At 53.6% G+C, this 21,784-nt stretch overlaps 2 protein-coding genes across 12 annotated transcripts; one reads left to right on the top strand and one right to left on the bottom strand.

Moving 5' to 3' along the window:
• Positions 1-5,779: 5,779 nt before the first annotated feature.
• On the bottom strand, positions 5,780-13,886 carry RTN2 (reticulon 2). The gene is made up of 10 exons (XM_034638821.1): positions 13,677-13,886; positions 11,956-12,000; positions 11,365-11,835; positions 10,990-11,259; positions 8,435-8,642; positions 7,945-8,083; positions 7,731-7,800; positions 7,558-7,604; positions 6,562-6,620; positions 5,780-6,290 (listed from the first exon to the last, which is right to left on the bottom strand). The coding sequence occupies exons 1-10, from the start codon at positions 13,708-13,710 to the stop codon at positions 6,209-6,211; spliced, it is 1,425 nt and encodes a 474-aa protein (XP_034494712.1). The 5' UTR covers positions 13,711-13,886; the 3' UTR covers positions 5,780-6,208.
• A 175-nt stretch (positions 13,887-14,061) lies between these two features.
• PPM1N (protein phosphatase, Mg2+/Mn2+ dependent 1N (putative)) lies at positions 14,062-18,722 on the top strand. Of its 11 annotated transcripts, none has more exons than XM_034638831.1 (5): positions 14,062-15,836; positions 16,604-16,721; positions 16,800-16,905; positions 16,995-17,055; positions 18,223-18,722. In XM_034638831.1, exons 1-5 carry the CDS (start codon positions 15,090-15,092, stop codon positions 18,262-18,264), a joined length of 1,074 nt encoding a protein of 357 aa, XP_034494722.1. In that variant the 5' UTR covers positions 14,062-15,089; the 3' UTR covers positions 18,265-18,722. The 11 variants fall into 11 exon arrangements, with proteins under 11 accessions (XP_034494722.1, XP_034494720.1, XP_034494719.1 ...); XM_034638829.1 differs by having other exon boundaries at positions 14,062-16,007; positions 16,820-16,905; positions 18,226-18,722; XM_034638828.1 differs by having other exon boundaries at positions 14,062-16,007; positions 16,820-16,905.
• The last annotated feature ends 3,062 nt before the right edge of the window (positions 18,723-21,784 follow it).

Genomic DNA, 21,784 nt, shown 5'->3' with positions numbered 1-21,784 from the left:
GATCGGCCGAGGGGGCTGTACACACGCACAGTGCCTTCTGGGACTCCCACCTGTGAATCAGTCGACAACAAGACAACAGGACAGAGGTGGCTAGGCAGTCAGAGGACCTCCCACAGGGGCTGCCTCCTCTTTGAGGGGGTGAGGCAGAATAGTGGGCGTGAGCTACTGAAATGCCAAAGGGGGTTTGGGGAGGTTTCTTGACAACAGAGGAACTTATCCAGACCCTGCATGTTCAGGATGACCTGAGTGAAGGTTGAAAAGGTAGAGAAATTTGAACCACGCACGTCCCACAGTACTAAAGATCAGCAAGGATTTGTCAGTCCTCAGGGTCACATGAACCACAAAAACATGGATCACTTTACACTGAAGTTGACTTTCCTTTTGTGTTTTCCCACCACCATATTTTCTGGGTTATGAACCTATAGGAGCCAACCTAAAATGGACGGAACCAAAAATATTGCCTCCCTTAATTTATTAATCAATATGAAACATTTCCTAAGTACCTACTGTGTGCCCAGTCCCGTGCTGGGCAGTGTTGGGGACATGGTGGGGACTGAAACAGCTCCAGGCTCTCCCCTCCGAGGGCTCACAGTCCAGAGAGGGACACAGACCTGTCGAGGATGATCTCAAGTACACAGGGTTGGGGGGATCCATGGATCTGGGAGAGCCCAATGGGCACACATAACCTGGTCGGGGAGTCAGGAAAGACTTCCTTGAGGAGGGATGGCTGAGCTGAGTCCTGGAGGCTAAACAGAGGACATAGAAGGGGATAGAAAATTACACAGTGCAAAGAGCTGTTGGTGGGGAGAGGGCTTGATACATTTAGTGAGCTAGAGGTTCACAGAGCAAAAGGCGTGGAGAAATTGTTTAGCAAGGACCAGATTCTCCAGGCTTAAATTCCAGACTAAGAATTCATATCTTTTCTTGCGGGCACTGGGGAGCCACAGCAGGTTTTGAGAGCAAGAAAGGCAGGGGCGGGCTTGTGCTTTAGGAAGACCTCTTTAACCACCAAGTGGAAGGTAGCTGGCAGAGAAAGGGGCAAGACTGGGGCAGGAGACCAGGGAGGGGTCTAGGGTGGGGACACTGGTATGTGTTGGGGAAGCCTGGGACAGGGGCAGGGCTATGAGATAGAAAGGAGGATTGGAATTGAAAAGACAGTAGGAGGCAGAACAGACAGAACTTGGTGAAATGCTACCGTCAGAAAGACAGCACAGGGCAGGAGTAAATAGCATGGGCCAGTGGTCTGAGCCTACCAAAGCTGTGTGACCTTGGACAAAAGGCTTCATCTCCATGAACCTCAGTTTTCTCAGCTGCAGAATGGGGCTATGAGGAGTCAGGGAACTTATGCGTGCTGCTGCTGAGTGCAGAGCGAAGGTGCGGTTATCACCATCCTCACTGGTGTTTATTGGGGCCACCTTGATCCCTAGCCTGGAATATTTCCCCCTTCTGTTGGCTCATCTGCTCTCATCCTTCAGGTGTCTGCCCACATGTCACCCTGACACCGCATCTGAACTCAGGTCTCCCTATTAGATGGCCTCTAAGATCAGTACTTGCCTTCCCAGTAGTTACCACCTTTGTAGTTGTTCATTAAATGTGTAATTAATGATTGTTTAATGTTTGTCTCCTTCCCTGGACTGGGAGCACCATGAGGCCAGGGCGGGGGCTGCGATCAACACTGTGTTCCCAGCGCCTGGCACGAAACAAATACTTTGTTGAATGATTGAATGACTGAATGAATGAATGACTATTTGACCTATGAATAAGTCCATGCGTAATTAAATACATGAGTGGGCAAGTGACTGAGTGGGAGAATAAGCAAGGGAAGGGGAGAGATCCAGGATGATTTTCATCATCTTTTAGATCATCTTTGATACTCCCAGTGTAAGTGTAACCGTGGGAAAAGAGACCCGCGTGACGGAGATTCAATTGTGAAGCGGAGGATCGCAGCGATGTTATTAGGCGCTGGCCCGAGGGTCGTTCTCACCAACAACCCGCTCTAATGTCCAATCCGATGGAAATATAAAAAAGGAAACTAGTCGCCCGAAAGGTGGAATTGAACCACTCTGTCGCTAGACAGCTACAGGTTTGAAGCCTGCACCCCAGACCACTGAGGATCATTCGGGCGAAATTCATGTCTTCCCACACAGCTATATAAAACCCAAAAACTGCTAACTTCTTACAGTTATGGTCACATAATTTGGGAGGGTGTGAGATTGTTGACTCTGATATCTATAAATTCTCCCCAACCACGACATATATCCGTTAAGAATGTTACCTTTTTCTTGCATGGGCATGAATCATCCTCCCTTTGGAAACCGTCTTCATTTGCATAGCGCCGCGCATTCTGGGAAGCGGCGTTCGAGGACGGGGCCCAATTGCTTCTAGATGTTAAAGGGCCCGAAGCTCCTTTTCCCAAGTGAGAAGTTTGTTTTTTAAGAGAAGATAGTCATAAGTCGGCTTTCAGAAGCCCCTTCCCTGAAAAAATCCGAATTCGAGTGAGCGAGTTCCTTCTAGAGTTTGATTTAGCCCAACTCCGGAGAGTCGGGGTAGGCAGTTATAGGGCTAGTGCGACACCTGCTGTTGATTTGTGGAACTTCAACGACCTACAGAGTCCCACGTTCATTGAACTATTTATCGAGCGCCTACTAAGTCAGTCCCAGGCACTGTCTTAGGCAGCGGGATGACAGAAATCCTGCCCCTACTGAGCTTAAGACACTAGAGGTCATCAATTTCTGACCATATTTTATGGCCAAGGAAACCAAGACTTAGAAACGGGTAGTACTGTACCCCAGTTCTCACAGCCCATCCGCCTGGGGGAATCAAGCCTGCACCATTCTAATTGTTATTACAAAGAAGGTGGACCCTTTTATAATCTAAGTCAGAGATCCTTTGACAACACTATCGTTCTGGACCACATGAAACCTACCCAGGGCTCCCATCTCAGAGCAAAAGTCAAAGTTCCATGGTCCTACAAAATGCCTATGTTTAGGGGTGCCTAGGTGGCTCAGTTGGTTAAGTGTCTGACTTCTTACGATCCCAGTGCCCTGGGATCCCTGGGATCGAACCTGGAGTGGGGCTCCCCGCTGAGCAGGGAGCCTGCTTCTCTCTCTTTCTCCCTCTGCCTGCATCTCCCCCTGCTTGTGCTCTCTTTCTCTGTCAAATAAATAAAAAAAATCATTTTTAAAAATCCCTATATTCTAGTTCCTTTCACTCCTCTGACTCCATCTCCTATTCTGCTTTTTCTCATTTACTTGGCTTCTGGCATACAGATCTGCTGCACACACCAGGCATCAGACATGCTTCTTTCTCAGAGCCATTGTGTTTGCTGATCCCCCTGCCTGAATTTCCTTTCCTCCATGTGTCCACTGACTCACTGCCTCCCTTCACTCTGGCCTCTGCTCAAATACCACCACTTGGTGAGGTCTTCCTTAACCACTCAGTTTAAAATAGCAAGTCCTGTCACTCCATCCGCTTACACTGATGGACTTTTTCTCCATCCCTCTGAGCACCACCTGCCATATACTATGTCGGTTTGCTTGTTCTCTGTCTGCTCCCACTAGAATACTACTTCCATGAAACTATGGACTTTGTTTTGGTTTCTTTCTGGCCTACTGTCTAAAGAGTGCTTGAGAACTTAGCACGTGCTTGGTAAAGGTTTGTAGGATGACTATAAGATGATTACATTATCCTTCTCTGAGCCTCGGTTTCCCCACCTGGAAAACAAATTTAGTACAACTGATTTCACTGGAGGAATCGCAATGAGCAGATGGATGTAAAAGTCTGGGAGGCACTCAATAAAGGCTGTTTCAAATTCCAGCCTCTTTCCAGCTTCTAGTGAGGGTGGGCTCACTAGAACCCAAGGATGGGCTTGGGGGCTTTAGCCATTCTTGGACCCATAATTTCAACCAGTCCCTCTTCCTCCATCCTTTTTTTTTTTTTCCAATAGTTTTTTTTTGGGCGGGGGGGGGGAATGCCCAGGGACCCAGTTGGTTAAGTGTCTGCCTTGGGCTCAGGTCATGATCCCAGAGTCCTGGGATCAAGTCTGGAGTTGGGCTCCTTGCTCAGCAGGGAGCCTGCTTCTCCCTCTGCCTGCCACTCCTCCTGCTTGTGCCCGCTCTCTCTAGCAAATAAATAAATAAAATCTTTTAAAAAATAGTTTGTTTTCTTTTTTTAATTTTACTTTGAAGATTTTATTTATTTATTTGACAGAGATAGAGACAGCCAGCGAGAGAGGGAACACAAGCAGAGGGAGTGGGAGAGGAAGAAGCAGGCTCATAGCAGAAGAGCCTGATGTGGGGCTCGATCCCGCAACGCCGGGATCACGCCCTGAGCCGAAGGCAGACGCTTAACCGCTGTGCCACCCAGGCGCCCCTAATTTTACTTTGAAATAACTCTGCTCCCAATGCCGGGCTCGAACTCACAACCCTAAGATCAAGAGTGGAACACTCCAATGAGCAGGCCAGGCACCCCCTCCCCCCTTCTTCATTACAAAACGACACTATCTTATGGAAAGTGCAAATAAAAGCATCTTTTGGAAATTTGGCAATTTTTTAATTTGGAAATTGAAAACATAGTCCGTGCTTGGCAGATCTGGATACAAGAGAAGCCCCCTTAAGCCCTCTTTTCTTTTTCTTTTTTATTACATAGCTGCTGCTAGGCAACCCCTGCACACACAAAGACGGGCTGTAAATACTTGTCCTGCAACATCATTATCTATCTCCTAAAATGTGACATGCGTCGCTAGAGGCAAGTGAGATGATTTTAGGTGCTGCACGAACAAACAGTTTAAATGTTAGTAGTTTTGTGTTTATTTTTACTGTTACCTTCTATTCCTGGCAAGTGATACTGACTTCCTTGGTGGCGAAGTAACATTTCTTTTTAAAAGACATTTGTTTTATTTTTAATGAACCAATTTAAAGAAAAATATTAGATGAAAAGCAGAATGGGTGCTAGAAAGATCGTGAAGGTCACGAGGGGATGACTGAGATTCGGGAAACGATGTCATAGCCCACAAGCAGCTTCCGTTTACTGAGCATTTAGCATATGCCAAGGGCTTTACAGGTCGGCACAGTTATGGTGAGTTTTCCATTTGAGGAAATTGAGGCTTCGAGAGGTGAAGTCACTTGCTCAAGGTCACACAGCCAAGAGGTAGTGAAGCCGGGATTCAAATCCAGGTCTGTGGGTCGTTAGAACCCAGTCCCCTGCCTCCTTCTCCCTAGGTTTTGGAACCTGAGGCCCAGAAAGGCTATGAGGCCCTTGACTTGGTCCCAAGGCAAGTGGATAGAGAGAGGTGGTTGGGTGAGAGACATTTGAGAGAGGATAGACATGGCTTCCTGACTTACTAGATGTTGGGGCTGAGGAAGTAGGAATCCAGGGCCATACCGAGGTCTCTAGCCTGATGACAAAGTGGAAGAGCGGACATCCCTGAGCTGGAAATCAGACAGGACAATAAAAGGTTTGGAAATGTTTGTGGAGGGAGCTGTCCAAAGGCACTTGGGCACAGATCTGGGGCTCAGATGAGAGGGCTGCCTGGCAGACACAGTGTGGGGCTCGACTAGTGATGTCTGCCTTGGGCACAGGCATGGAAAGCGGTTGTCAAAGGCCTGGCTAGCCCTGGGACAGAGGGTCTCTCATCTTCCTCTCAATCATTTCATAATATAAACAGATTATTGAGGGAGCTTCTTCTGGATAGATGGGGAAGGTTCCTCCTTGAATACCACTTAGGTGCTTTTCGGTGTAGGAAGGTGAAAGCTGGAGGAGGCTGGAAGCACAGGAGGCCTTGGGTTTTCCACAGGAGTCTTTATTACAGTGTAAATCCAAGCTCAGGCCTCCCCTGGGCCCCATGCAAAGCCCTGGCTTTGGGGCTAGTGGCGTCCAGGAGACACCAATCTCTCACGGCGCCTCCAGCGGCGGGGTCACGGAAGTGCAGGGCGGGTGCCCTCTCTAGGCAACTACAAATCCCAGCAGGCGCCGCGGCCAAGGTCCCTCGCCTTTCCGGGACTCCTAGAGCAGAGCCTCTTGGGAGATGTAGTCCTGGCCGCTCAGGCAATTTGCACAAACTCCCTGGTGCGAGCGATCCAGACACCCGCTGGGAAATGGCTCGGGCGGAGGCGGAAGCGGAGGGAGGGTGGGGATGGAAGGGAGATGGAGCTGGGCAGAGGGCTGCGGGGGGATGGGGGCAGGCGTCCCGAGGGCAGAGACACCCCTTTCATTCGGCTTTGGCTTTGGATCCAGAGACTGCGGCTGCTGCCGAGGCGAGGGCTCCGGACCCTGGGATCTTAGCTCGGATCCTGAGGGAGAAACAAGTGGAGTCACGAGTTGGGGCAAGCGACCCATAGAAATCTGAGAATTAAGGGGAAATCTGGAACGGGGCCGGGGGGCAGGACACACACTAGCTGAGTGCCCAAAGCCAGCCCCTGCCCTCCACCTAATGGCCTGGTTGGAACTGTCTTTGAGGAGGGGGCATTAACCCCACAGAGATTTAGGGACAGGTACTATCTGGGAAAAAGTTCCTCAGCTTCCCCCCTCCCCATCCCCTCCATCTCCATCCCACTCCCTTACTTAGCTTTGATGTGGCTCAACTGATTGGTCACCAATCCCACATACTGGTCCATCTGGGCCTGGGGAGACCGAAGAGGAGAGATGGGAGGGGTCCTTCCCCACGATTCATTCAGGAGGCTGCTTCCTCCCCCACCCCCGAAGGAGAAATTGGGGGGAGCGGTGCACTACTCCACCTTCAACTCTAAGCCTAATAAAATAGCCTTGGAAGTCAGAGGTTCAAGCTAAAGTGCCGGTGGATTGGGCCAAGTTCTGCGTGGGGAATGATGTCAGGTAGACACACAGGAATTTGCCCGGCAGTCTGTTTCCTGGGCATGACTATTAATCTTCGAGTGAGTTGTACGTGCGTGTGTCTGTGTGTGAGTCAGGTGAGCGTGTGGGGCATTGGTGTTGGTTGTCAAGTCCCTGCGTGGATTGACTTCAGTACTGGTTTAATTCACAGCGTGACCACCTTTGAGCGTCTTGGGGATTCCAGCATGTGAGGGAGTTTGTACTCTCCCTGGCAGGCGTGCGTATCATCTGGCTTTCAGCTGTGCCAGAGAAGGGACTGTCAGCCCATCTGCCCGTCTCTGGATAGGATATATGTCAGTTGGCCTCGGGCCTCTCAGTGTTCTGGGCAACAGCCGTCCCACCCCATGTTGACTGTCCTTGGCAGTTTCGGGGTGAAAGCCATCGGTTAGTCTACCTGCCTTGGGTTGGGGCATGTCAGTTGGATCCTGGCTCTGCAAAGGGGACACCAGTCAAAATGCTTATCTGTGGCCATTGAGACATATTCGTTAGACTCTAGCTGCTTTGAGGAGGGGCTGCAAGCAGACCACCTGTACCCCGCTGGGACATCTGTCAGTCAGACCCTGACTCTTCCAGGGGCGGAAACACAAGTTGATCCTCCTGTCTCTGGCAGGGACATCTGTCAGTAGGACGCTGCTTGTGGTGGGGGGTGGGAGTCAGACCACTCATGTTTGGCTGGGACACTGCCAACTGAGAGCCTGTCACACCCACCTGGTGTTGCCGGTACAGCAAGGGGACAGTGAATAAAATGATCACTCCTGTAGGCACAGAAATGGGGATCAGGGTTCTCCCAAGAGATGAGCAGTTCTGTCTAGAACCCTGTCACCCACTAAACCCCGATGACCCACCTCCCCACCCCGCCCCCCATGGCCTTCCCAGCTCACCCAGAATGAGAAGAGTCAAACCATTGAAGACGGCACCCACGAAGGTCAAGATGTAGAAGAGAAGGGCCAGCTAGGGGTGAGGGTCAGGGTCAGGGTCAGCCGAGCCTACAGGGCACTCCCCAGGCTGTGAACTTCCCCAGCAATGGCCCTCCTACCCCTCAGGGGCAGCAAGGCGAATTCCGGGAACCCAGGAAGGAGTGGGGGTTTCGGGCACCTTGAGAGAGTCCACGAGGTCTTCTACCAGGAAGAAATGCCGCAGCTGGATGGCCACAGACACCACTCGGGAGGCAATCTGCTGGGACAAACGTTCCATCTGCTCCTGAGTCAGGGTCAGGTCCACATCCAGATAGGCCCTGGGAGGACAGAGGGGTGTCAGACACCTCAATGTGTGGACCAGCCCAGGCTGAGGGGTGTGGCTGGGACGAAGGCAAGAAATAGGGGTTTGAGGAGATGGCCAGATGTAATGGACTAGGGTCAAGGTCAGGGGCAAGAGATGGGATCAAGGATTAAGGGTAAGGGGTTAGGGTCAGAGGTTAGAGCTGGAAGTCAGAGTCAGACTCAGAGTCAGGGTGGAGTCAGAAACAAGAACAGGATGGGTCAGGGTCAGCATGAGGAGTGCCTGACTGGAGGTCAACGGTCAGACCACCCCTTCGGTCAACACTGGGGTCTAGACAGAGGTCAAGGCTAGGGGCCAGGGTTCTCACTGGAAGGGGTTGGCACCGTCCCCCCGGTGCACGGCCTGCAGCACTTTTCGGTAAACCCTGAGAGAGATGGTGCCACAGAGCAGCAAGACGGCCACATGGGCGGTCACGGACACGATGCTAAAGTGCAGGAGGCAGAGCAGGGAGGCCATGAGGCCCGTGAAGACCACTCCTGACGTCCTCGTGTCCTTCCAATACAGCAGGTCCGCCACTGTGGAGGGAGAGGGGGACCAGCGGTCAGGCTGGGCTTTGCACCTGGCCTGGCTGAGCTCTTGACCTCCCACTTCCCGTCTAGGGCTGAACCTTGACCTCTTGACATACCTGGCCTGCACCTGAATTCAATTTCCCAATTTCTACTTATCTTCTTTGATTCCCAGCTGCTTCCCCTCTTCTCCTGGAAAACCCAAGTTAACCGTCTAGCAAGTGCCCTTAATCTCAGTCCTGCCGTAGATTATGTGTGGATACAATTTTTGGTCATTATTTATGAGAAATGGAATCATCTATACATTTTTCTGCCTCACACACATCCCACTCTTTTCCCTCCTAGAATTCCCTCCTTGTCAGTTGGAAGAGCTCTTGATTCATCCTTCATAAGAGCGCCACAAGATTCTGTCGTGTGGCTGTCGCATCGTTCATTTCATTCAATATTGACCTATTGCTGGATCATTCACTTGCTTTCTTAACCTCCATTCCTCAACAGTGCTGCAAGGACCAGCCTTCTACAGACATTCTTACCTCCCTGCAGGGAGGTTCTATTTCTGAGATAGAATCCCAGACGTGAAACAGCTGGGTGGACGAGCTCTGTGTTTCTGAATGTCATAAACGTTAGCAGATTGCTTACTAGCAAGACTGTTAACAATTCTCATTTCCGTGAGCAACTTGGGCATGATCTTTTTCCAGCATCCTGCCCAACAATGGGTGTTATTGTTCTTTTTCTTTTTTGCCAACCTGACAAGTGTAAGTGGTATTTTCTTGATACTCCCACCCGCATGCACTTTCCTAAGTCTTAAATGTATTAATAACACCACCCACCTTTCTATGCCCTGATTCAAATTTCTGACCCCTTTCTGAGATGCTACATTCACCTCACTAGCCCTTCCTGAGCCCTGACCTCCAGACCCCAAAGTTTCTTTTTTTTTTTTTCCCAATGGGCTCTGTGCCCAACGTGGAGCTTGAAGACACGACCCAGTATCAAGAATAGAGAGCAAGAGTCACATGCTCTACCCGCTGAGCCAGCCAGGTGCCCCTCCAATATTTCATTTTGCCCATCTAAATGTTAACAGCTTTTCCAAAAAGGTGATCCCATCTCAGCCCTGAACCGGTAGGCCAATACCCCTCCAGACCCTCCACCCTCCCACCGTCACTCTGATCAAATTCTGACCTGACCGGTCCCCCTCAGAGTCCCCCCCCCACTTCTATATTGTCCTTACACACACCCTCCCATCTACCTCTAACTAGGGCAGGCCTCCCCCTACCCGCAACGCAGGGCCTTCCCTTGCAGCCTCCCCAAGGCCAGTGCCAGTGGGTGGGGGAGGCGCCGGGTCGCCTGAGGCGGGGTCTAAGTTTAGGCACGCTGGGGGGAGGGGGGGGCCTGGCCCACAGCTGTGCTGGCCTGTCCAGGTCCTGAGTGACAGCGCCGCCTGGGCCTGAGACTGGGGGAGGGGGCCTCCCTGCTCTCGGGCCCCAAAGCCTCGGCTCGGGGGAGAGGGGACCCCACGCTCCCTCCACTCTCTCTCTAGACACCCCCGCAACCCCCCCAGCTTCAGCCTGCAGCTCTGGGGAATCTGGGACCAGTAGGAAACATACCCGCAGCTTTGAGGGAGATAAGAGAGAATCTGGACCCATTTACGCCATCCCCCAATCCCGGTCCCACCAGCCCGCTCCGCAAGCCCACCTTTACTCCCCATCTCCGCTCCGAGTGAGAGGCTGCGGACACCGCTACTTCTGAGGGGCTTTGCCCACTTCAGTGGAACCCGGAGGGAGGGAGTAGGGGGCGGGGCCCCTTTGTACCCAGCCAATGGCTCTCCATAGAGGAGGGGACAGTTCCAAAAAGGGGTGGCTCTCTTTGTAAACACCCAAAAGCAGTGATGTCTATAATCACCGTGGCCGTTCGTGGAGGCTAAGCGTATTTTAGAGGAAGGCGGGCTCTATTTGCAACTGGCCAGTGGATGCGGTCAGGGAAGAGGAGCGTTTTGAAGAGGCGTGGAGTTTACTTTTAAGTGTCCCATGACCACAACCAGAAGACGGCCTTATTTTTTCAGGGATTTGTCCTGTCCAAAATCAGCCTCTAGGAGGCGCACACCAAAAGAGGGATTATTTTTTTAGCCATCAGCCAATCCTAATGCTCAAAGGAAGGCTCATGCCTCAAGTGGGAGGGAGAACTACAGAAAGAGCCATTGGTAATCTAGATAACGGGGGGGGGGGGTTTAAGGGCGGAGTTTATATCTAGCCAATAGCAATACCTCCTCTTCTCCACTCTCCTCACTTCCTTCGCGAGGCTGGTCCCCTTAAATTCCAACCCTCCTGTAACTATAGCTCAAAGGAGCACCTTCACTCACAAGCTTTACTTAGAAGGAGTGGTTCCAATGTGAATTCTGATTGATCCGTGCTATCGAGGCACTGCCCCGTGATTGGCTCCCGCTCCAGGTGCCCTCGCGGCTCTTCCTCCTTCTGGTCCAGCGAGGGCTCATCAGGCCAAGAGTTCGAATCCCGGGATCGGGGTGGGGATGGGGTCCCGGCCTGGGGGGTTCCAGAGCCAGGGCTGGGCTGCGGAGACAAAACTTCGGGCGGCGGTGCGGACTGAGGGAGCCCGAGTTGTAGGTCCAGTTCTGGCGCGTTAGAAAGAGAAGGCCGTGAGCTTTCACCTTGGAGGTGCCCTGAGGAGAGACCACCCACCCCTTGTGGCTTCGGTCCCAGCACTTCTGACATCTCACCTTTCCCAGCCTCTCCAACCTCCGACCCGTCGGGCTCCTCGTCCTCCAGCGGGGTGGAGCTACTGGTGGCAGAGTCTTCTCCGGACCCCGCTCCCCGGGCTGCCCAGCCCAGCTGGTCCAGCTGGAGCCCTAGGTCCTCCAGGGGGCGTACGGCCGGAGGGGCAGTGTCGGGTTCACCGCGGCGCCCAGGTTCTGGGGATTGGCTCAGGCTGGGGATGCTCTCCAAACTGTCGCCCAGGCCGGGCTGAGGGGGTGGGTCTCGCGGTTCTGAGACTGAGCGGCCCTGGGGACGGGGACGGCGGGCAGCTGAATCCCGGCGCGCTCCAGAGCCCACCACACCGTCGAAGGCGATGTAGGAGAAGGTCAGCTCCCGGGGGGTGCCCCAGTCCTGCGACGTGGTCTCTTCCTCGTCGTCCTCCGAGAATTCTCGGGCTGTGTGAAGCTCCCGAAAATCTGAGTCGTCATTCCCTCCTACAGTAAGCAAAGGAGGGTAAGAGCTACTCTAAGCGGGACCCTGACCCACTCTTCAACCCCCCTACCCAGCAGTAAGCCCTTTCAAGTTCTGCTCTCACATCCTCCCCCTCTACTTACCTTCTGTGGAGTCAGGGGTAGAGGACGCTGTAGATGGAGCTTCTTCTGCGAGAGGGAAAGAATCGAAGATTCTTAGAAGCTTAGACTGTTGGAATCACAGAAGTGTGCCAGTCCCGGAAACTTGGACGGTCCGAATTAAGGAATCAGAATATTTGAATCACAGGACCTTTAGAACATTGTATATACAGACTGTAAAACCTTACTATAGTGCTATGAGAAGCTCAGCCTTATAAGATCAAATCGAGGAATCTTAATCTTAAGAGTCTTCAAATTAGGAATTTTAGGAGGTTTCAATTAGTTCATTCTTTCAAAAACCATGTACTGGACACCTACTACGTACCAGGCACCGTTTCAAATGTGAACAAAACAGACAAAATCCCTGCCCTTGTAGGGCTTACACCCTACAGGCAAGAAAGACAACACACAAATATATGATGTTGGGTGTTAAGTGTGCAGAAAAAAATAAAGCAGGGTAAGGGAAGAGAAAGTGAGAGGGTGCTATTTCAGACAGGGTGGTCAGGAAGGCTTCTTTGATAAGATTACACTTGAGCACAGCCTTGAATGAAGTGAGGAAGCCATGCAGATGTCTAGGGAAGAGTCTTTCAGGCAGAGAAAAAAGCCCAGTGCAAAGTCCCTGAGGCAGGCACTATGCTTGGCAAATTTGGGGAACATGAAGGCATGACTAGAACAGAGTGACTAGGAGGGAGAGGGGTGGGAGATGAGGGCAGGGGGTGGTGGCGGTAGGGATCATGTAGGGCTTTCCTTTGTAAGCGGAGGTAAGCACAAGATCTTAGAATGCTGGGATGATACTCTTCAGTGTTGAAATAACAAATGCTTAGAAATTTTGGCATCTGGACTCCTAGGACATGCAAGTGGCCAGATCTGAGAGTGTTGAAATTCTCAGTTGCGGGAACTACGGGGGTGTGAGACAGAAAATGTTAGACGAGGACTGTTCAAGCCCTGGTCTCAGAGATCGCAAGGATCAGATAAGGTATTTTGAATTGTGGAACCTAGCTTCTCAGAGGTAGCTTGGGGCTTTGCCTACAATAGATGCTCAATACCATTTGGAAACTGAAATCAGATGCCCCCCTCCCCGCCCCCACCTCGTTTTGACAACTGGGGGATCGGAGGCCTGGAATCAGAGGCCCGGAGTAGGATGGGCGTCTTTCAGGGTTACTACTAATCAGTGGTAGAGCTCAGTAAGGACCCAGGAGTCCTGGCCCTGGGGGGGGGTGGCTGTTTCCGAGAGACAGGGTGTTGGACAGTTTGGGCGAGGTCGGGGCAGCCTCTGAGTCTGGGTAGAAAACGGAGGTGGGATGCGAAGACGGATGATAGGGGGTGGTGGTTAGATCCCTCTTCTCTACCCTGGCTCTACCCCTCCATTCAACTCCCCTCCCCGCCGGCTGCAGCCAGCACCAGAGCGAAGGGACAGCTTCCGGAGAGCTTCTTCATCCCTGGGTGGGGTCCGGCGCCATATCCCAGAGTCCGGCGCGACCCCCGCCGGCTATCTCAGTGCTCCCCACCTCCGCCTTGACTCACTCAGGTCCTCCGGGTCAGGTCGCCCCCATCGCCGCTGGAATGCGGGGGGAGGGGAGAGCTTCCTTTGTCTCCTTCGCCTCCTCCCCCAACCCAATCCTCCCGCGACCTGGTACGGAGGGCTTACTGGGGGGCCCACCTGGGCGTCTGGGCCCCACACCAAGCCTGAGTCTCCCCCTACTCACTGCAGTGGGCGAAGACCGGCAGGACCTGCCCCATGGCCCTCCTCGGGCCTGCATCGGGACCCCCGCCCACTCCGGCCACGCCGCCCTGGGCCTGGGGCCGCCGGCGCTCATCTCCGCCGCGCCCACGACGCCGCCGCCATCCTCGCCGCCTCCACCTCCCGGGCCGCTCCAGCAGCAGCAGCAGCAGCCGCCGCCGCCGCCCTCCTCTCCGCACGGCGGGGGCGGGCGGGGCCGCGATGTGGAAGGCACTGCAGCGCCGGGCCGGGGGCGGGGCCAGTGGACCAGAGGGGCGGAACCTAAGGAAGGGAGGTGGGGGCAAGGGAGGGGCGTGGCTTTTTCACGAAAGGGGCGGGGCTAGGTTATGCTACTGGGCGGAAACGGCGCGGAAGGCGGTCCGAAGGGCGGGGCCTGATGGAAGAAGGCGCGGTCTCTAGCGGAAGAGAGGAGGGGCCTAGGGTAGGGCTGGGGGAGGGGCTGCCGGAGAGAATGGTGAAGACGCCTAGGATGAGGGCGCGGATCTCAGAATGGGTTGGGGCGGAGCTGGGGGAGGCATTCAGGAGAGGGTATAAAGACTCTTACCGCTCCGAGGCTAGGGTCCGAGTTGAGAACCTCAGAGGGAGTGGGATAGGGGGCAGAAAAACTACTCAGAAAGTTTGAGACAAGGGGAGGGGCTCAGATATGGGTGAGGTTTAAATTGGGCGGCAGTTGGGCGGAGTCAAAGACCAAGGAAGTAGAGGTGTGGCCTAGAAAAAATAGGAAGCACTGGCAGGGGAGGGGGCGCGGCCCAGAAAGTAGACTTAACCTACGGAGAGAAAGCCCGGCTCGCCAGAATGTGGGGACTGGGACCGTAGTTAAGAGGCGGAGCTAAAACTCCGAAAATTAGGAGCGTCTGAGGCTGTGTGTTTGAATGGATGGGTAAGACCTGGAAAAGAAGCGACTGAAACCCCAGGGCAAGACCCAGAAGTGGAGAGGTCGAACTGAAAGCATAAAGGATTTAAAGATTTTGAAACTGGGGGCGGGACCACTGAGGTGGGCGGATCTTAGAGGGAGTAAAGCTGGGCACCCGAAGCTGAGAGTGTAGAGAGCATGAATTCTAGAGTTCATTTCCCTGCAAAACTTCTTTTATGACTCAGTTTACTTTTCGGTAAATCGGAGATGATGTAAAATAGTGGTAGCACATGGTGAGTGCTGTTTACTATTATTTTTCCGTAACCTAGGCCCCAAACATCACTTTGAAGGTGCAAGAGAGAGGACACCCAGGAGTCCAATCTCTTCTGGTAGCTCGACTTGAGTGCAGGTCAAGGGCACAGGAAGGAGATTTAGGTGGTTTAAAATCTCACAGTGGAAGGGATTAATGAAGTTGGGGCCGGGCAGGTGCAGAGGGTGGAGGCTTCCTGATCCCAGGGCTGAAGGATGGCTGCCTTTGCCCGCCTGCTGGAGCGTCTCCTCTGGCCAGCTCGCAAAAAACAGGAGTCAGAAGAGGAAGAGGAGGAGGGGCGCAGGACTCACCACGGGCTTCAGTCGCTCCTGGACGCGCCGCGATGCGTCCAGCGGCCGCACGGGGGTGCGGCCGCATCTTGGGGACTGCGCTTCGGGGCGAGCGCTGTGCAAGGCTGGCGCGCGCACATGGAGGACGCTCATTGCGCTTGGCTCGAGCTGCCGGGGCTGCCACCAGGCTGGGCATTCTTCGCGGTCCTCGACGGCCACGGCGGGGCGCGAGCTGCCCTCTTCGGCGCGCGCCACCTGCCGGGCCACGTGCTCGAGGCTCTGGGCCCCGCGCCTGGCGAACCTGAGGGAGTGCGCGAGGCGCTACGCCGAGCCTTCCTGAGCGCAGACGCAAGGCTGCGCGCGCTCTGGCCTCCGGGCGAGCCGGGGGGCTCCACCGCCGTGGCGTTGCTCATCTCCCAGCGTTTTCTGTACCTGGCGCACTGCGGTGACTCCCGAGCGATGTTGAGTCGCGCTGGCGCGGTGGCCTTCAGCACTGAGGACCATCGGCCCCTCCGGCCCCGGGAACGCGAGCGCATCCACAACGCGGGAGGGACCATTCGCCGCCGGCGCCTCGAAGGCTCTCTGGCAGTATCCCGAGCCCTGGGCGACTTTGCTTACAAAGAGGCTCCGGGAAGGCCCCCTGAGCTGCAGCTCATTTCCGCGGAGCCTGAGGTGACCGCCCTGGCTCGCCAGGCTGAGGACGAGTTCATGTTATTGGCCTCTGACGGTGTGTGGGACGCGATGTCCGGCGCTGCCCTGGCGGGACTGGTGGCATCGCGCCTCTGCTTGGGCCTGGCCCCGGAGCTTCTCTGCGCGCAGCTATTGGATACGTGTCTGTGCAAGGTCCTGGGGGCGGGGCTTGGAGTCACTGAGGGGAAGAATTAAAGGATCTAGGGAAGATGGATTTTGAGGGGGAGGCTCCCTCAAACTAGAGAAGGGGGTAAGACTCCACTAAAGGGAGTGGCCTGCTAGAGTAGGCAGGCCAAAAAATGGAGAGGGCGGAGACGGAGGGCTGTCTTGAAGCAAGATGGGAGAGCCACGTAGTGCCGGGTAGGTGAGTGGGAGGGACTTAAGAGAAAGGGCGTGGTCTTTTGGAAGAGGACTGCCCTGGGTTTTCGGAGTGGGTCCTGAGGCATGATTAGTGCCATAAGAAAGAGCAACGGGGCAGCAGAGTGGGAGGAGCTTCGGCGAAGGGGCAGTTTCTCTGTTAGAGTGAGGCGAGGACGTGAAAGGGCGTGGTCTGGTGACTGGTCCTGCTGGGAGCACTTAGTTTAGATTGGCAGATGGGCAAGACTAGAGAGAAATGGGCCTAACCAGATTGGGGAGGAGGGCACTAGAACGCTGAGATTGTTGGGAAGCTCCGCTTCCAAGGGCATGGAGCCCCGTGCTGAGGCATTCAGCCGTGTTCCACCAGGCTCCCTTTTCTCCACTTTCTCCAGGACAGCCTGGACAACATGACCTGCATCCTGGTCTGCTTCCCCGGGGCCCCCAGGCCTTGTGAGGAGGCGATCAGGAAGGAGCTAGCGCTGGACGCAGCCCTGGGCCACAGGGTCGCCGGTGAGCAGGCTCCAGGAGCGTAGCGGGAGGGGTGGTCAGCGGGCAAGGGCTCTGCCATAATCCTTGCCTCCTTCTCAGAGCTGTGTTCCTCTGCTCAGGAGCCCCCCAGCCTGAACACGGTTTTCTGGACTCTGGCCTCAGAGGACATCCCAGATTTACCTCCTGGGGGAGGGCTGTACTGCAAGTGAGTGGGGTGGGGAGCGGTGAGGTGGGATGGGGGGAAGGGGTGGTGGAAGGAGGGTCCCCTCTCGAGGGCCTCTCTCTGCTCTCCAGGGCCGCTATCATTGCTGAAGCTTATTCTAAGCTCTGCCAGGCCTCAAGACGCCGCTGGCAGGTAAGGACCCTATGTTCTTGAATGTTTCTCTTGGAAGCCTGTAACCCAGCCCTCCTACCTTCTTTAGTGTTGGATAACTTGAGGCCAGAGGAGACAAGGGATTTGCCTGATATATTAATATATTCTCACTCCTGGCCCTGAAGCATTGTGCTGGACATGACGGGGGCAGGTGAGGGGGAAGCAGAAGCAGAGAAGAGACGGATCCTCTTGAGAAATGTGTCCTCTGCATTACTGCATTACTCTGTTAAGCCCCGTCAACCCAAGCACCACCCCCTCCATCCGTAAACAAGGCAGAAAAATTCCAGGAATGTTTATGACCAATCCCAAGACCTGAATGCACATTCACACATGACCACTGGGACATCTCTGAGAATGGTCTGGGTCTTGGATGAGAGAAGTGGTGAATTGGGCCCAGACAGAATCTGGAGCTGCCCAAAGAGGTGGTGGGTGGACCCACATAAACTAAGGCAGGGGATGGGAGTCAGGGAGGAAATGGGAGGGAGGGAGCTGGGACTCAAGCCCCCCTCCAAGGGAGTTGGGTTATTATCACCGAAGGGATATCACCGAAGGGAGGGGGGATTGCTGACAGTTCCTCAGCAGCGGTAGGAGGGATTTGTCAAGATGGTTTGATTGGCAATTGACAGACACTCAATTCCACCTGGGAAAGCAAAACAGGGAACTTACTGGGTCACGTAATTGAAGAGTTCAAGGACGGAAGGCATGACCACTGCAGTTGTCAGATGATGTCATCAGCAACTGTCTCTTAGTTTTACTTTCTCATCACTGACTTCATTTGCAGGCAGGATCTCTGCATGAGCTAGCAGAGTTGCTGCTCTAGCCTCCAGTCCCAGGAGCCCAACATCCCCAGGGGAGAGAGTTCACCAGGTTCCTAGTAGTGGAAGCCCTGGTCCCACAGCTGGTTCTCATTGGCCACACTGGATCACATGTCTGACCAGTCACCTTGTCTCTGACTGGCCAGGCTGTAGTCACATGCCCACCCCTCAGGCTTGGGGCTGAGGTCCACTCCACCCAAACCTGATGGACTGGGAGATGGAGAATGGCGGCCCCTCAAAGGAAAACAAGAGTGGTGCTTCCAGAATGTAGGGGAGCCGATACTGAGAACCAAGAAGAAGTTCTTATTAGCCATTTCCCACCTTCTTGTTACAGAAGGGCCCGAATGGGGCCGGAAAGCCCACTGGCACCCACTGACACCCACTGAGACTCTTCCTTGGACTTGGAGGCCTGACAGCTGTTGCCCTTTGGGGACCCTCTGCCCAGCCGGGGCCTCAAGGGAACTAAGGAAGAAAACTGCCCTTCCCCAGCTATACAGACCAGCGGAAGGAAGACAAACGGATGGAGGAACCCCAGAATGCTTACTTCCCTCTCACAGAAAGTCTTGTGAGAGGGGAAATTCCACCCACCCTCTGAACAACAACAACAAAAAAACCAACAAAAACCCCAAAACCAAAAAACCACCCCAAACCAAATCAAGTGTTTTTGAAATATTTTGAGCTGAATGGACCCCTTCTGTGATCACCCAGTTCAATAACCTTCTCTTCCCTTCCCATTTTTCATCTGTTTTGGGGGGAGTTAGGGGAGAGTATTTATTATTAAATTTTAATGATATATAACTCAAAATAAATTTCTCTTGTAGAAAAAAAAAAAAAGCCACCCAGACGTTATTTGCCTTGTCATTTGACAGATATGTACTGGGAATCTGCTGTGTGCCAGACCCAGCTTACAGCCATCAACCAGGCAGAAACACTGAGATCCTGCCCCTCCCCCCCAGGGGGGGTGCATCTCCCAGTGTGTGGGGAGACCACGAACAAGGGAACTGATAATATCATCTCAGATACTAAATGTCTCAAGGAAAATAGAACAGGGTGGGGGCGCCTGGGTGGCACAGCAGTTAAGCGTCTGCCTTCGGCTCAGGGCGTGATCCCGGCGTTATGGGATGGAGCCCCACATCAGGCTCCTCTGCTGGGAGCCTGCTTCTTCCTCTCCCACTCCCCCTGCTTGTGTTCCCTCTCTCGCTGGCTATCTCTATCTCTGTCGAATAAAAAAAAAAAAAAGAACAGGGTGATAAGATGTCTAGGGGGGCTACTTTTTAAAAAAATTGTATTTTTTTTCTGCAATGGGGAGAAAGTTCACTTGGTTCAAAATTCAGAGGGTACAAAATGGTGTACAGAAATGAAAAGTCTTGGGGAGCCTGGGTGGCTCAGTCGGTTAAGCATCTGCCTTCGGCTCAAGTCATGATCCCAGGATCCTGGGATCTTGCTCAGTGGGGAATCCTCTCCCTCTGCATCTCCCCCTACTTGTGTGTGTGTACGCATGCACTCTCTGTCAAATAAATACATAAAATCTTTTTTTTTAAAAGATTTTATTTGTTTATTTGACAGAGATAGAGACAGCCAGCGAGAGAAGGAGCACAAGCAGGGGGAGTGGGAGAGGAAGAAGCAGGCTCATAGCAGAGGAGCCTGATGGGGCTCGAGCCCAGAACGCCGGGATCACGCCCTGAGCCGAAGGCAGACGCTTAACCGCTGTGCCACCCAGGCGCCCCTAAATACATAAAATCTTAAAAAAAAAAAATCTTTCCCCCCCTACCCCTTAGCCACTCAGCTTTCCATCTGGGGTTTTAAACAGGGGGATCAGGGAAATCTCTGAGAAGGGGCCAGCCATGCAAATATCCCAGGGAAGAGTGTCCCAAGGCGCAAGGAATAGCCTGTACAAAGCCTAGAGGCTGGATGGTACGTGGCATTTTCAAGGTGAGGCTTGGGATGTCTTGAGATGTCTATGACCATCAAATGCCCATTCTCTATCCTATCAGTAACCACTGTAATAGGTTTGGAGTGGATCTTTCCAGACCTTTTACTCTGCGTGTACACAGATGTATGTGGTACCTTTGGTGTTTCCTTGATTTTTTTTTCATACTGTGTATCACTTGGCAATTATGTTTTCCCCTCAGTGATACCTTGGAGACTACTTTCATGCCATTTACGTGCCTCATTTTTTCCGTTGCTGCTCAGCACTGCAGACAAGGGGATCTACCACGGTTTTCGTTATCCATCCTCCTCTTGATGGACATTTTTAAAAAAGATTTTATTTCTTTGTTTGAGAGAGAGAGTGAGCGAGCATGAGCAGAAGGGAGGAGCAGAAGGAGAGGGAGAAGCAGACCCTGCTGAGCAGAGAGCCCCATGTGGGACTTGATCCCAGGACCCCGAGATCAAGGTTTGAGCCAAAGTCAGACGCTTAATCGACTGAGCCACCTAGGCGCCCCTTGATGGACATTTAAACTATTTCTAATTTCTTGCTCTCACATCGCTGCTGCCACAAAGATCTTTGATCAGGCTTCGTGATTACATATGCCAGTCTCTCTAGCGTAAGGGTCCTGCCACCTGTTTTGTACAGCACCTGAGCTAAGAATGGTTTTTACATTTTTAAAAGGATGGGAGGAAAAAAGGGAATATGTGAAAGAGACCCTATGTCTGGTATGCCCCCAATATTTACTATTTGGACCTTTATAGAAAACGTTGCTGACCGAAGTGCAGGTGGCACACAGAAGCACCAGCCCTCCCATTTCACAGACGGGAAAGCTGAGCCACAGAGAGGAGAAAAAAGTTGCCCAAGGTCACACAGAACTGGGGTTCTCATTCTGTCGGATAAATATGTGTTGAGCTGCTGTTCCGGGCTTGGCTGGATTGACTGAGGCACAGAAACTGATCACGTCTACCCCTGTCCCCAAAGAACTCACAGCTGAGGAGACACAGCGGGAAGTAATTATAACCTAGGCGGATCAGCGTTCAAGATCTCCCAGAGCAGGGTACAGGAGGGGAGATTACTCAGTTCTTTAGAGGAGAATTCATGTCAGAGCATGGCCTCGAAGGATGAGGTGAAGGAGGTCAGAACAGCATCCAGGTAGAGGGCCAGGCTTGAATAAAGGCTGGACAAGGTGATTCCCTCACTCGATCACTTGGCTCTGCGAATTGTTGGTTTTACACTCCTACCTCGCACCCAGGCACCACTATGATTCTGAGGGCTCAGGCAAGAGGGCTACGGCCCAGAGTTATTCCTTACCTCCAGGCCTCAGTTTACCCATTTGTGAACGTTGAACTGATGATGTCCCAGGCATCCTACCCACGCCTAGGGCACCTGACCCCGGCCAGGTGGCGCTCTACGGGAGGGGAGTGGCCACTAGTGGCGTCACATGGGGCGGGGCCTGCGGGACCCGCTGCGGAAGCCTGGGAGGGTGTTGGGGCTGAGCCCCAAGCCGCCGCTTGGGGGAGGGGGTTCCCAGGAGCCAGCACTAGGGTGGGTGCCCCTGCCTCCGCGCCCTCCTACTTCTGGATGATCCCCCCATCCTCTGCGGGCGACACTGAGTCATGGCGAGGCATGCGTGGAGAGAGGTTCAGGGGCTTTACCCACATGGGAACCTGGAGTCCCATCCCCACCCAGGTCCAGCCGCACCCCCACCCCCACCCCTCGGCTGTGAGTCAGCGGCCGGCCGCGCCCCCTCGGCCCACTTCCTCCTCACCTTCCTGGGGCGGGCGGGGGGCGGTGAGAGGGATGGGGCCCTCTCCGCCCATCCCCCTCCTGTCCTGGGGAGAAGGGGTTCACCCCTTAGTAACCCTTCATAAATTGGCAGAGAAGAGAGACGTTGTGGGTCTGAAGGTAGCATTTAAGGGAGAAAATTTGAGAGAATCTATGCTTAACCAGAAGATCCTCTTCGCAC

This window comes from Ailuropoda melanoleuca, chromosome 12, assembly GCF_002007445.2.
Source record: "Ailuropoda melanoleuca isolate Jingjing chromosome 12, ASM200744v2, whole genome shotgun sequence".
Classification (NCBI taxonomy): domain Eukaryota; kingdom Metazoa; phylum Chordata; class Mammalia; order Carnivora; family Ursidae; genus Ailuropoda; species Ailuropoda melanoleuca.
Note: the sequence above shows the minus strand (reverse complement) of the source record. Positions and strands in the feature narration are given on the sequence as shown.